Genomic DNA, 16275 nt, shown 5'->3' with positions numbered 1-16275 from the left:
TTTGTTTTTATTCCAAAAAAACATGAAGGAACCAATAATTTAACATTTTGTTTCGTATTACTGAACAAGATGAAGCAGACAGCTCAGACAAAAAGGTAGACAAATTAAAATGTAAGGATAAAAGGGATTCATAATGCAGTTTCTACATGGCAGTAACTCAACACTCTTTAGCCTTCACAAGTGGCACTATTAAATACCTCTGACTAGAAACATCAGTTACACATATAAAATGAAACATATGTTTAAATAGAAACTTAACAGTTCATCTTTTATTTACATATTTTACAAAACAGATGATCTGGTTAACAACAATTTTTATACTTTTACAAACAAGTTGTAAACAAAACAGCAGATTATTTTACATATAATTTACAGGAATAAATAACTGTACATACAATCAACAGAGTATTATAAACAGTATAACTTGCTGAATAACCCATGCAAAAATGGGTAGGACTATGTACACATGTACATGACAGGAAATTGAATATTGCGTATTGTACACTGCAGAAATTTGACACAAAATATGTTTAAGAGAATTTAACAAGTTCTCTCATATCGAATTAACACAACAACTTTCTTTTACATTTATCAGGAAGTCACCACAATATTTTCAAATACCCATAAGACAACTAGAAAGGAGATACTAGTGGTGGTATAGTCAGACATTCATGGCATGCAGTTGAAGAAACTAGTAAAATTTTTCACATTTGTGTCAGCTATAATGTAGCACATAATGAACTTCAGTATTGTAAATTCTGTCATCAATCTTGCAGTACTTTTACTACATAGTTATGACTTGTTTTGCAAGCTTTGAACCTTGACAGATAGGAGTCAAAGTGTTGCACTAGCACATCAGCTGTTACAGATATTCTGTTTAAAATAATCATCTTACAATGGATTTACATGTACTATATCACAAACAAATACATTGACACCAGCTGAAACCATTTATCAAAATCCCCAACAGCACTGTCATGCCATCACCGTTAATATATAATAGTGAGGGAAAGCTTTATGTAATATACGTTTCAGCAAAATAACATGTTATTGCCTTTCACATATTCTATGTTGTTCATAATCGTCATTCAAAAGTCAATGGTATTGAAGAATATGGTAAAATTGGATTAGTTGTTTCCACTTCTAAGGCAGTAGCCATGGAATCACTTGCTGAATCAAACTCATTCATTGATTCCAGAACACAGCCCAAATTGTACCTGAAACAAAACCATACAGGAAGACTGTGAGACCTCCATTGTAAAACTCTTTTCTATGGAATTTTTGTGCAATGGGAAGTTGACTGAAGTACTTCACAAGCGAAATAAACAAAGTCATTGAAAACATACAAAATAGCAGTAACAAAATGAAATGTATTATATCACCAACATAATAACACAAGCATAGAACATATGTGAATATAAACTTTTTGTGAAACTTTAGAACCACCCACTATTCATTTAAATACAACACCTTCTGAAATTTAGTCTGTTATAGGCAGGTAAGTGAGTAAAAAAAAGACGCAAGACTTACTGAGAGAAAGAAAAACAAAAGGAGGAAACCACTAGCAAGCATGGGAAACATCTACTAATAGGCAGTAAAGTTTCTCTCTGCTCCCCACAGAGATGATACAGATAAGGGCCACAAATATGTTTCAAAAATGTTTAACTGTGCGAATTTTAAAATAATATTACAGAAATTACAGTATTATAATGTCATAGGCTAGTCTTCAAATTAGTTATTGTGGTGTATTTCTGAAAGAAAATAAAATGTCAGTATCAAAGACTCCTGAATTGCATCTTAATTACTATTCAATTGTTTATGTTATTACCCTGAGGTTCAATCTTAAGAACCTGTTCCCCCCCCCCTTTCCGTGTGTATGTTTATGGCTTTTCATCAGAGACTAGTAGCTGCTATATTTGTTTTGACTATAGATGATACAAACATAGCAACAAATATCTAACAAATTACAGTTTCCTAAAGAGCTACAAATTAAAATTTCATGGAAATTAATGAAGTGTTTTAGCCCATTCACTGCAAACTAACTTTAAAAAAACTTCCGTATGGTATTCACAACTTGGAAAAAGCTTACACCTACAAGACACATGCAATACAAGGTCATACACATAGAAAAGATACAAAGCATTACATTCTTGAGACTACAGCTAAATGATCAATTCAGTTTGCAGGAGCACATCACTGCACTGCTGAAATACCAAAACAAATCATTATGAGGTCAGATATAAGTATTGGGGGGGGGGGGGGGAGGAGGATAATAACACTGGTATACTTTCCTTCATTTCATTCGGTGCTTTATAGTGACATAATTTAGGGCAATTCTTCAAATCAAGTGAAAAAATGTGTAATATGAAACATTTATTTTGTGCTTTCAACAACGTCCTGCAAAAGCCTGTACCAAAAACTTGGTATACTAACTGGTGCTTCACAATGTATTCACTCCTCAATGAAATTTGTCACAAATAATATGCCTCATTTTTTAGTCAAAAGGTGGGATAAAAAAACTGGAAGGAATCTAAATGCAGACTTGAAAGAAATTATTTTAGTCAAAAATATTGTCCATAATTTGGGAACACACATTTGCCAGCAACCACTAGTAGGTTAGTATGCTTGAGGAGACTTAAGTCAATGCTGACTAGGTCACAAATAGTGTCACCATACCAAAACAATATCAACACCTGGTGCCAGTCTCTGGTACTTTTGTTTGACAGATATTCTGTGCCTGAAACACATCAACATAATTTTAAAAAATTAACATCAGGTGAAGAATTCATTTAAGAGAACAATTCAGCATCTGCCTAAGTCTCCTCAAATTCCTGTCATGGACACCGACCTCCCATTACATTCAAGAGAAACTTACTCCATTAACAAATTTATTATGAGAACTAGTTAATGTATCAAAGTCTTGTAGTAAAAGTCTGTAGATTTTTCTTTCTTTCTTCCTTTCTTTCTTTCTTTCTTTCTTTCTTTCTTTCTTTTTTTGCATAATTTTATATCAGGTCAATCCAGTTTTTTCCAGTGAGCAGATTCCATTCCTCAATGGTCATTATGGAAAATCTGCAAAATACTCATCTGTGGTTGCCATAACTCCATCAGACTCTAAGAGACATTTGTGGGCAGAACAGGTTTACATGCAGAAGTGGGTGCAAGTCAGAGGATGCTACATCTGGAGAACAGCGATCAAGTTCCAACAATTCACACTAAAACTTCTGTAGCCAAAGCACATTGTGAGCAAGTGTCCAAGCTATTTTTTCTTTAGCAAATTTTACTCCTATTCTCATATTGTCATGCAGCTGATGTGGAAGACTTGGGTAATATTCACCAATTACTCTATTGCCCTTTGCAAGGTAATTAATAAGAATTCAGTTTTCACCCCCCAAAAAAACATTAGTTTTGCACAGGTATCAAAAATGTTAATCATCTTGTTCTTGCTTTTTGACACACTGTACTACCAAAAACATTTCTTACTCACTGGTTTGTCTTCATTTTGTAAAGCCTGAGATCAATGACTGAGAACAAGCTGTGTGCTGCACTGAAAATGGGAGGGATTACTTTAAACAGAGAACAATTCAAAATCCCCAAGCAACTTCCCAATATGGAGAACCCTACCACATTGTCCATAACTGCCCAACAGGGGGGTAGTTGCATTAAAATCCTTAACGAGGAGGAAGGGTTGAGGGAGTAGCTGTACCAGGTTGATCAAGTCAGGGTTCTGTATTTCCATAGGATAGTGATCAGCAGAAAAATGGATTTCTTTCAGAATAGCATGGGAATAGTTGTTGGATTTCAGGGAAGAGGCAGTAGTATCCAAAAAAATTTTACTGATAATTACGCTGGGGATAACCTGGGGGAACAAAACAGGAATTGTGAATCATGTTCAACAGTTTTCACTCACCACCACCTGGTTGGGAGTGCCTGACTGCTGGAATAACCTTCATTCCTAATTGTGAAGATTTGTCCAGTTCAGGATCAGGAACACAGGAAGAGTGGGCAGTTTGACAGCCCACAGACTGATGTTTCTTAACCTGCTGGCTGTTATAAGGCTGAGTGTGTCCACTGTTCCAAGAGGAGGGTTCCCCAGATGGAGGTGTCTCTACCATAGGATGCCACAAAGGAGAAACATTTCTCTAGCTGAAGATGAAAGATTGGAGTCTTCATTGTTGGTGAGAGGGAGGGAGGGAAATTATTGTTTAATGTCCCGTTGACAATGAGGTCATTAAAGACAGATCACAAGCTTGGATTAGGGAAGGCCAAAAAAGGAAAGTTGCAGTGCCATTTTGAGGGAGCCATTCCGGTTTTCGCCTTATGCAATTTTGGAAAATCACAGAAAACTTAAATCAAGATGACCAGATGTGAGTTTGAACCAATCACTGGTAAAAGATGGTATGATAAAATGGCAAATTCCACTTCAGATAAAGGGTTTTTCTTCATGGCACTGCAAGGAGTTACTGCCATCTGGATAAACAACAAAGTTTATTTCCGTGGTGTTGGTGGTGATAATAACAGTAACAACAACAACAATAATAATTCATTCATTCATGCGATCAGGCCCAGTGGACCATGTGCCACCACAGTTAGTGCTCTCCATCTGTCTCTGTCTTCTGCTGTCTGTCTCCAGTTTTCTGTGATTCCCAGCTGCAACAAGTCTTCTCTCCCTCCATCGATACACTTCTTTCTAGGTCTTCCCACTGATCTACTGCCTGACGGGATCCAGTCCATCGCAATTTTGGGCCACCTTGTTGCCTCCATTCTAACTCCATGTCCAGCTCATTGGAGTCATTTAATTCTCATCACTCCAAAGATGTTAGGCTCCTTGTACAGCTTTTCTAATTCTGTGTTATGGCGTCTTCTCCATTCTCCAGTAGTCTGATCTCGGACTGGTCCAAATATTTTCACGAGGACCTTCCTTTCAAATGTAAGCAGTCGGTTGAGAACTTTTTTTTGAGTGCTCCAGGTTTGAGAACCATAAAGTACTACTGGTATCATTAATGTCTTATACAACCATAGCTTTAGTTGTTGAGAGACACTTATACATTTTAATATAGGGTCTACAGAGTGATAGCATGTTTCCCGCCTGGAGCCGTGCTTTTATCTCTGCTTTAGTTTATGGTACTTCTGCAAAAATTGATCCAAAATATTTGAACTCTTTCACGTGTTTATACCTGGTGTGGTTCACAATTAAATCTACCACAGTATCTCCTTCCTCTTCATTCAAAGCCTCAAAACCATTTATCAGTGCTATCTTGAAAGTTCTTCTTATATTATTTTTAATCGGACTCTCCTGGTCATATCGAGTGTCTCATTGCATTCTTTTGTACTTCCTGGCTCTCCATATTGTTTTCATCCTTCCTCTGACAAGGAAGTGGTCTGATCCACATTCGTCACCACTTGCCGTCTTGACATTTTGTATCCACGTCTTTATTCTCATCTCTACGATTAGGTGGTCAATTTGGTTCACTATCTTCCCATCTGGAGACACCCAGGTTCCTTTATAACTCTCTTTCTGTCGAAATCAGTACTACTTATAAACAAGCCTTTTGCAGTCACAGAGCTAACCTGCCTAGTGCTGTTATCACTGCTCACTGTAAACTGTGCTTTCCGATGGTCCCCATGAAGGCTGCTTCTTTCCCTGTTTTTGCATTAAAATCTCCAACGATAATTTTGAAATGTTCACTTGATACATTGTTTAAAACTGTTTCTAATTCCCCATAGAAAATATTTTTTTTTATGTCATCACTTTCTTTGGTTGGAGCACAACAATTTATATATGCGAGTTTGTGTTTTTCTGTTTCTATGGTTAGGGGTGAAGTCTAGGGTTGATTGATTTAAAATGTATGAGAGTGGTTTGCTTCGGAGGCTCACGGAATATGACACAGTTTTCCATATCTGTAGTTCTGGTTTCTGTCCACTTTGTCTCTTGCAGAGCCAGTAGATCTATTTGACACTTCTTTTTAGCACTGATGTACGAAAATCAATTAAAGGTCTCTTATTCTTGGCCTTCTCATTCCTGCTCGTAAATGGGACACAGGGTGTTTTGTCATGCTGCGTATGTCCAAATTTCCCACAGGTGTTTCATTGGAACATTGAGATGAGTTACGTTAAAAATGGAGGTCTTAAAGATCTGCATATTTGGTGACACATAGGGCTTAATGTCACAGCTGTAACCCATTATCTACACCTTTCCTGGTAGTGTGGTTCCTCAGAAACTATAATAAATGCTGCCATGTCAACTCATCCTATCTACGGACTGCTACTAGATGGGGTTGATGAACTGAAACCATCAACCCTCACTGTTCCAGGCTGGCATGTAGGTGTTCACGTGACTGTAACATAATAGGAAGCACTGTTGAAAGATATTGCCCTGACATTTGTTTAAACTTCTATGGGGAGTAGAAGAAAGTGGAATATCAACCAAAGAAGTACACACAAGTAATCCTCAAAGCTGAGTGGAGTCCACTCTCATGATGAGGAACGAGCCACTCCACGCCTTTTGCAGTTCTGCCATCTCTTCAAACTACTGATCTTTCCCAATAAGAATTAAAGTTTCCTGAATAGAAATGTCTCACCATCCATCCATCCATAGTTTATACTAACTACATACTATGGCAAATAGGGTTCTCCATGCTGACACCACTGCCTCGCTTCATATAGCATAGCCATAGTTGGGAACATCCTGGGGCTGTGCTGGTCAGTCTCACAGTAAGAGTTCTGACCTCGAAGCGATTGCGGAAGGGGGGGGAGTCTCGCAATTGCTGGTCTGGTCTGTGTAAGTTTGAGTCTCGTCACCCACAGGTGACTCTCTCCATGGGCACTACCTGACATAGTGAGTGTTGCTCGGGGTTCTACTACCCCAAAGGGGTGTGGTGGAGGGGGGGGGGGGGGGGGGCACATACTCTTTAGCATTTGAAGAGAGTATGCAGCTGAGTCACCAGCAATGCTATCCCTGTGTTCTCAGGAGGGTGGTTTGGGTTGGAGGGGAGGGGGCGGGGGGTTCAAAGCTACAACTTTGCAGGTATATGGCAATCCAGTAACGCAGGAATGGATACATGTTGGGTTTTGGGTCTGGCAGGTAATCTGCTTGAAGTGTTAGAATGGTTGCACCCTAATAGGTGCTTATATACTGTGCTGAGGAACCCTTCCCTGCTCAATTTGCACTTAGAAGAAATTTGGAAATGGTTAGAAGTAACACATGGATAAGGATCAAAAGATGTTAACAAATGTAGGAAATAATTTAAGGGAGAATAACTCAAGATGAGACCAAAGTGAGAGCCAGGTTGTCATCAGCAGAACAGAAAAAGACAGAGTTACTGAAGAGATTGAATTGAAGGTGGTGGGAATTACAATACAGTAAAGTGCAATGGACTGGGGCCTCTTCCTTGCCATATGTGTAACCATACAAGATTCATGGATCCCTTGGGGCATAAATTGTGCAACATTTAAGTATTTTAATCAATGAATGCTGTAGCTACTCTGACATTGTGCCACACCCACAGGTCTTTGTCCCTAACAGCACTACACTATAATATGCTATGTCCTGGCTATAGTTCTAATAACTCTCTCACCATAACCATCAGAAAAAGTTTTCATAACATGAGGAGAAACCCTCACAAGTGCCCCAGAATTACATACACATCATCATCATCATCATCATCATCATCATTATCATTTCAAAATTTGAATTTTTAGGTGAAATATCAACCTTCTGAAATTAAAACAGGTGCGAGGCAGGGGTATGGACTGTCTCCATTATTATTCAATTAAGTTTACAAAGACGTAGTATAAGAATGGAGAAAAACAACATGAGAAGAGGGAATAAGTAAAGTGAAACACAGAAGAAGGGAAGGGAACCTTGAAACTAAGTGCTTAGCTTTTGCTGATATTTGACCATCTTAGTAGAGACCCTATAAGATGCAACAAAACACAGACCCATTCCCTGTGAGGTAGCGCAAAAAGCTGGATTACAAACTACATTTGGGGATATATATGATGATCAACATTAAAGGTGAACCAAAATATATGGAATCAAAGTATGGAAAAATAAAGTCCCACAACTTAAATACTTGGGGTGTAAATGTCATTCCACATCACAAAGAATATGTACCAGAAACATCCTCATCTTTTAACAAAAACTGACATTATAATACGATGATCAAAACCAGGTGTCTTTACGCCTCAGAATATCTGACCATAAACACAACGAAACAGTTAAATAATTTCGAGAAAGAAAGAAGAAATATTTGAAAATTTTGGGTTCAAAGTATGAAAATGTGGTTTGGAAACTGAGAAGCAACAAGAAGATGTACAAAAAAACCAAAAATATAACAGATACAATGAGCAAGCAGAGGATTACATTCTATAGCCACTTTAAAAAAATGGATAACTCGAGCCTGACATAATAAATAAATAAATAAATAAATAAATAAATAAATTTAACATCTTTGACAAAACTCCGAAAACCCAAATTTCATGGTTTATAGAAGTTAAGAAAGAGCTTTAGGAGATCAAAATAACAAAGATTTAGAAAACGGACATGAATTTAGGGAAAAGCTACAACAGGTCATGGGTTTTCTAGAAAAATATACAACAGAAAGAGGGACAAGGACAGAAGAAATATGATAAAATGGATAGCAAGAACTAAGAAAACATGACAAAAAAGAGGAAAAGAGTGTGCTGACATAAATCAGCTGTTTGACGTGGTCCAAAGTTGGTCAAATTCCAACAACAATAATAATAATAAAAAGAGAAATAATTAATTAATTCTGATCTGTTCCACCAGGATAATGACATATCAGACGGTGCTTGTTCAGTCAACACAACTGCATTACCAACTCAGAGGTATTCTTAGAATTTTGTTGTGGTTGTATTCAGTTCCATAAGAGGAGGAAAACAATTACATTAAGTATACCAGTTATCTGACAAGCTTTAACCCAATGGCTACAACTACATTCACATAATGAAAAGAGCACAGCTAATGAAGGCCCAAAGAGCTGAAAATTCTGTCATTGCTTTTATAGCAGCTAAAACAGAAAACAAGACAGATCAATTACAAAGTGAAAGATAAAAGCAGTTTCAATTTATGTGAAAAATGACCCACTTGCAATCAAAAAGTTTAATAACAGTAAACTCCAATATGTTTGATGCAGTATACACATTATTAGCCACGAATCTATGGGGACCTTATCTCACATAATATTGCATCAGCATATTCGCGTTTCTTCATTGCACTAAAAGTGGATATAATTCTAATCCACTGAATGGCTCAATTTATTATTCATTTCAGACAAAATAAGAGATTTGCGTACACTATTTCTGTAATAAGACCTTGATATGAACCTCTCCTCAGCCATTGTTTTACGACAGTACTAGTTGGTGTAAAACACATGCAATTTACAGGACAGCACATATTCATTAAAATACTTAGCAATAAGTAAAACTTGGACCCATGAAAGTATGAGTGCTGTGAGCTGATCACTAAACTAATTGTTAAATACAAAACCCGTATAGTGGTCATAATCTCAGTAGCATATCAGACAGTAAAATTTATAATGAAGTTATGTGAAGAATTAATTTCAGTATCACAACAACGAACTCTGTAGTCACTTTAGTGAGAACAATGTTCTTTATTGAAACTGATCCCAACTACAAGAGATTGTTTGTTTCATATTCACCTTGAGGATTTCTTTTGCAACATTCATTATGTAAACTTATTGTTTATGTCATACACATACAGACATCCACACAGAGTAATTTCTTATGTGATGCAAAACTGCCCCTAGGATCTAACAGTATGAACTGATGTTAAAAAATTGTGGTAGTTAAGCATCATGGAAAGTAGTATCTGGACAACCTCCACCCATTCCAGGTCTGCCTGCCCACCTGTAGCATCACATTTATATTCCCAGATGTAGTTATGGGGGTGTTGCAAATCAAAAAGCTCATTCATCATTATATACTTTAGACATTCGTGTCAGTATTTTGACTTCCTTTTCACATGCTTTGGTCTCTTCTTTACACCTTTTTGAGCTCACTTTTTTGGTCATTTGCATGGTTTTCTTGCACAGTTCACTTTCTTGATTTGAAAATTTATATCAATTGTAGATCAAGAAATCTCTCTGTGGAAGTTCGTGTTTTGTATCAGTGCAGTGTTGTTTTCTTTTCACTTGTCTTCCTTTGTTTTGGGGGTACAGGCAATGACAGCATTCTAAAGAAAATATGTTTTAAGTGTTATCTAATTTTAATGTTTACAGTATACCAACTGATGATGCTTTTTTTTATAAACTAAATTAATTAGAGGGAGGGTGAGTGCTTTTCAGTTTGCAGTTTGCTTATGACAGGAAAACATAAATAACAGCAACAGCTGCTGAAGAGGAGTGTCATCCTAATTTTGCACCCTGCTCTTAATTTATGGTATTGGGTTGCAGATGTTGCGCATCTGGTTGTTATTTGTAACTACGCTTTAGTCCTCTAGCACTAGTTACAAAACTGGGAATAAAACTCGTTTCCTTGTTCTTTCAGTGTATCAGCCATCCACCAACTCAGTGGCTGTCAGTGTCACACCTCTAATGCGCAAGCTGAGCTCACTGAGTCAAGAAACAGATTGATACTTCATCATTTTGATTAAATATTCTGAAGGATTCTCATTTACAGTGTGACCCCAAGTTAGTAAAGTTAAGATTTGAGCCCAGGAAGGCTGTTCAACATGAAGGTATAACAGATCTCATCCTTTTTGTTGCCAATTATTTGTTTTCGCTATCACTATGTCGGCGAGAGATGACTGAATGTAGCACCTCACTAGCTCAGTGATAACATGGTCACTTTGTGAAGCGAATGCTAAGTTAGCAACTGGTTCCATTCTCACTGAAGACCTAGTACACTCCACCAGCTTTTTACCTAATCTCTGACCAGGCTACAAGCACCTAGACAGAAAATCAGGAGGCACATTTTTAGAAAACGTCTCCATCATAAGACTTTTTGCAACTTCTATTCAGTACTGCTAGAGCTGAAGGTGAAAAATTTATGAAATTGCATGACTTTACACCTATCAGTACCTGTCACTTTTCTGCTTCTGCTGATATAGTTTTCAGTTTTTTGTGAATACACAATTTGAATGATTAATGGGAGGCATTGAGTAATTTGTCAACCAGATTTCCTTATGAGCCTACTTCCAATCCCAATCAGATTTCCATACTTTTGTAGTAGTCCTGAAATTCTACTGGTGTATAACACAAGACTACCTGTAGACTCAGATTGTTCAGGGGTTTAAAGCACACAGACTTCACTAATTCATGAAGTTGCGGGCATGCTGCTGTTACAGATACTCTTATAAAAAAAAAAAAAGTACTTCCATCATAGGATTATAATGGTAAGTTGTAATTCATTTGCTACAGCATCTTTCGTTAGTTTATTGAACATAGCAGATAAGCTCAAGAAATCAACAAAATACCATTTCACATTACCTACAAGAGACTGACAACGCTCAGGTAGGTTTTCAATCCCCAGCTTCAGTCCATTTTTGTCCAGAAATGAATTTTCTTGATGGCTGTTTCTCTTAGATTGCGCCTGCGAAGTGTCTCAATTGTTGGCAACGAATGCCAGCTGTGATGGACACATCCTGTGAAACAATTCATAGTATGCACCACACTGTGCCATTGGATGGATAGCATTATCTTTGTGGATGGACAATGACTTTTGCTTGAGGGAGACTGTTTTATTAGGACATAGCCATTAATTTCCATTTTATGACATTAGTACAGAGGCATCATATCTCATCACCAGTAACAATATTGGTTAGGAGTTCTCAATAAGCTAACTGATGACATTCAAGAAACATGAAGAGATGGCCAACTAAAAATTTTGTTGCTCTGAATTAAGAGCAAGCAACAGCCAAACACCCACTGAATGCAAATGTCACAGAAAAGTTAAAATAGTTTCAATTCAGCAAATCTGCCAATTATCAGATATTCCAATTGGATAAAAACTTTTAAATGTTCTTCTTTAAAGCATGTTGGTCTTCCTGAATGAGAAGACTCATTCACATCCGAACATTTCTCCTTGATATGAGAACACCGTCTGCTAATGTGATTTTTGTGATGGCAGTAGTCCTATATCTCAAATAAAAAACAAAAACTGACAGCTACACTAACAGAAACCAGCAAGTTAACAAATCAAACAAATATGCAATGGACTTATGCCCCTACAATTCATTTTTGACTATGACTGCAAGTTACAGACTTCACTACTCCTCAAGTTGTAAGCTGCATCAAGCAATGATCACACCCTGTTGTTGCTCATACATTAGGGATGGGAATTTGTCTTTCTTGAGAGCCAATATAACCAAAGATTTGAAAATGTCAAAACATATCAATTGTGTTCAACTGTGTTGCCCTCTCTTTATCAGGTACGTAAATCAAATCAATGCACTACTAGTATAAAAAATACCCTCATCAAGGGGTGCAAGTATCTGATTAATCCACAAAGTAGTTGTCAGTCTGAAATATGGTTTTTACACCTGCAAAATGAACAGTAACAAGCAACAATAACTTGTATCAATGTGCATCTTTAAACAGCTGTATTTTCGGTTGATTTGCTGGAACATTCGTTCTAAGTTAATAAGAAAACTGTAGTTTATTTATAAAAAGAAATATAATAGAGCTAAATTCAGTATGATGGTATTCAGAAACAAAGGAACTAATTGTTTTTCACTGAATTGCCCTTCTGTGGAATTAGCCTACGATTTGCTCTGTACCTGGCATTCAAAGGCATACATGCTTATATGTGCATAATGTCCCGATGCAGGTGACATCAATAATTCCTTTCCTTTCCTTTCCTTTATTTTCCTCCCCCCTCTGCCAACCTTCAGTTTACTTATAACACAAATTCTTAGCTTCATAAAAAGCAAAGGTGCACAAAACAGGTTTTATACCATGGCCATTAAGACCAAATAAAATAAATAATATAAGATCATAGTTTGTTGAGTTATTAACGACTCCCACAAAATTTTTCTGTATCATAAGTGTTATTTAGAGTTCATTGATTATTCTCTTATTTTTAACTTTACACCAAGCACATTTAGACATGTGCCCCAAACACATACACCAGTTCCATCCACCAAGTAAAGAGGTGAATCAGTGCTTGAAATATTGACATACTGATGATAAACGTGTGTGGGTGCAAAAACAACTAGGTTTGGATTTGAAATAATGTTATATGAAGTACCATACAATCACAAATACCGTACCATCGCTGTATAGTGACAGATCCTTTAAAACTACAAATAATATAAATTAAATTTCAGAACTTCGCTGCAATAGGTTTGATTTCACAACCATAACATTAGCATTTCAAATGGCAGCAACAATTACATGCACAGTTTACTTATATTTCAGTCCTCACCATACATCACACTATTCACCTTCATAAAATTTTAATTTTATATGTATATATTTTCACTTAACTTGCTGCTGTGATAATAAGATTTCTTGTAGTTTTAAGTACATGTGCTATATACAAAGAAATTGTTCTCTTGGCATCAAATTATTCAAGTAGTTTTATCTGCCTCAATTTGTTTTGTAAGTCGACATGTGTATTGTATTGTTTGGCTAAATTTTGGTGCAAAGGGTACAGTATTATTACTGCAGCTACACATGTTTGACATATCTAAATTAAGAAATAATCAAACTCAATAATTTCAGAGGGTGCAAACCTATTTGACAGTTCTGCCAATTAGGCAATACTGATTACTGATAGCATCAGTCACATGATTACTTGATGATATCAGAGTATTTGATAATCTTTGCTGGCCTCTTTGAACATGAAATACCTAAATGTATATACCAGTATTTCAGGAACTACTTTGTACAAACTTGAGGATGTTGATATCTTCTGACAAGACAATCATAACAGAGGAGAGGATGCTCTCATGGAGTGACATATGGTTCCTGTTTACTGAGATGTAGGGATCAAAACACTGTTACGAACCGTTGAGGAAAGCGCACTGGTCACTGACATCACCATAAATGCTGACAGTATTTTCACCATAATTACTAGGAATTTTAGAGTACCACATACGACAAAAACAAATTCAGGTCTATCCATCAAACAACAATGACAACTGCTGCACCAGACTGGCAACAATCAAGATTGTTTTCATGTTGTTGAAAGGTAAGTTGTCATGAATAAGGAAATCTTCCATTACACAACAAAGTCCTAAGAAAGTGACCAAATGACATGTTAAGACAATAGGATCAAAGCTCATACTTCTAAAAGTATGAAGCACAAAATAAGCAGAACAGCATGTTTTGCCGGATACAATTTAACCTCCATTATCAATTTTGGACTCAAGCATGCAGAACTTTAGATTTAAAATCCTATCCATTCAGATGTTCAAAAGACTGTGAATAATGAAAAGAAGGTAACAATCAGAGAACATTGTACATAAAATATAGTGTGTGTGTGTGTGTGTGTGTGTGTGTGTGTGTGTGTGTGTGTGTGTGTGTGTGTGTGTGTTTTGACACCATTAAGAATAGCTATGACCGAAACAAACTTTATGTCATGGATTACACACATAACACTACACAAGTAATAAGCATTACAAAACTATACATGATATCTGTTTAAATAATCCAATATGGTATAAAGCCACTATGTGCTGCAATCGGATCTTCCAAGTGTCATGTCACAGATTTGGAAAGTGTACACACACATCCTTGATCCTTGGGAAATGTATCTCCACATTGTTTTTATGCAAGCTCGCAAAACATCAACAGTTATTGCTGGAGGCTAGTGAGAAATAAACTGCTGACTTATTATATCCTATATAGCTACAACACAAAATATGTGAGATCAGTTTGCAAGCAAGGGACTAGTGTATGGAGGCAAATACTTTCAGTACTACAGGAGCAACTAGATAAAACAACAAGTTGCAGTGTACCATTCTCCTGGTTGAAACAGCAGTAGCAAGTTACTTTGACTGTGGTAATTACTAATTTCATGACTAAAGTAATGATAATGCTCAGTCCTAGTCACATTACACTGAGAGTCTGCATCCTATTTCACTGTTTTTTGTTTATTTACTACTAGTTTGCCTGTGGACTCTAGCTGATAATTTTCAGCTGGGAGTAATGGGTGCATTATACAATTTTATGTACACATCAAATGTACAGTAAAAGGAAACAAGATTTATTTTACAGGCACATATCAAGTTATTACGTATTCTCTATTACAATGTAACATTCAATGTAATATTCAATTTGACGTTTAATGCTCACTGATCCTGTATTTATATTTCTCTGTGTACTTCCTTAATTGATTCTGGTAGCTTATTAAACAATCTTTCGCCTGCTTTATCGCGAGCACTCATTGTCAATTTCAGATTTCGCTGTGTTGTGTAGTCATTCTCCTTTCCTTTTGTTGCGTGGTTACATATGTCTTTATTTAGGAGGTGTTTATCACTTCCTCTCACTGCTATAATATTCTGATGTATATGCAGTGACTACAGTGTCACAATTTTATGGTGTACAACAGCTTGTCAACAAGTTTGTTTGGGTAGTATTTTGGCTAGACATCTTATTGTCCTTTTCTGAATGTTAAATATTGTATTTAAGCAGCTATCTTGGGCACTTCACCATATTTGAACTGAGTAGGACAGATGCAGGAACACAAATTCATGGTGGTTTGTCTTGAACGCTTTATCATTCACAACTTTTGCCATTTTGTGCATGAGGCAAAATCTGCTGGAGCAATTATCACTGGACATTGTTATCATATTAGCTAGTTACAAATATAATAATTACCAGAGCATACAAAATTACTATTGCTCATTTACCCTTTAAGACAAAGTGGAAAATGTTGTATATGCAGACACAAGACAAATTTATAAACATCCAGCTTTTTTTCATTTTCAGGAGTATGCAAAATACTGGAAGATTAAAAAAACAACAAAATTTTAATTACATATTATAATTGTTGATGTGGCATATTCTAATTATTCAAATCTAGAATTAAACACCTACGAGGACAGTTCAGTTATACAAGTGCTAGTATACTGTTTACTAAATGTGCTACATAAAAGCACTAGTATCAAGAAGGAACAATGCAAAGTCATTTGTGGAATATAGATGATTTAAGGAGCAATAATAAAAACTCACTAAACAGCTGAGGTCTGGAGTTTTGACAGTTCATAAACAAGACAGAACTTTTCTAGCTTTTAAATGAATCCTTATTCACAAGCAGATAACTCTGAGGAAGGACTCATCCAGAAGC

At 36.4% G+C, this 16275-nt stretch overlaps 1 protein-coding gene across 2 annotated transcripts in view; it reads right to left on the bottom strand.

The window, feature by feature from the left end:
* Positions 1 to 241: 241 nt before the first annotated feature.
* Positions 242 to 16275, bottom strand: part of LOC126183700 (tetratricopeptide repeat protein 7B-like) — a 237063-nt gene continuing 221029 nt past the window's right edge. For both annotated transcript variants that reach the window (XM_049925881.1, XM_049925882.1), the window contains one exon: positions 242 to 1217. In XM_049925881.1, the coding sequence (XP_049781838.1) occupies positions 1085 to 1217 (133 nt within the window). In that variant the 3' untranslated portion in view covers positions 242 to 1084. The remainder of the gene's footprint in view (positions 1218 to 16275) is intronic.

The sequence above is a fragment of the Schistocerca cancellata genome, chromosome 4 (assembly GCF_023864275.1).
Source record: "Schistocerca cancellata isolate TAMUIC-IGC-003103 chromosome 4, iqSchCanc2.1, whole genome shotgun sequence".
In the NCBI taxonomy this organism is placed as follows: Eukaryota; Metazoa; Arthropoda; class Insecta; order Orthoptera; family Acrididae; genus Schistocerca; species Schistocerca cancellata.
This window is presented reverse-complemented; position numbering and strand designations above follow the sequence as displayed.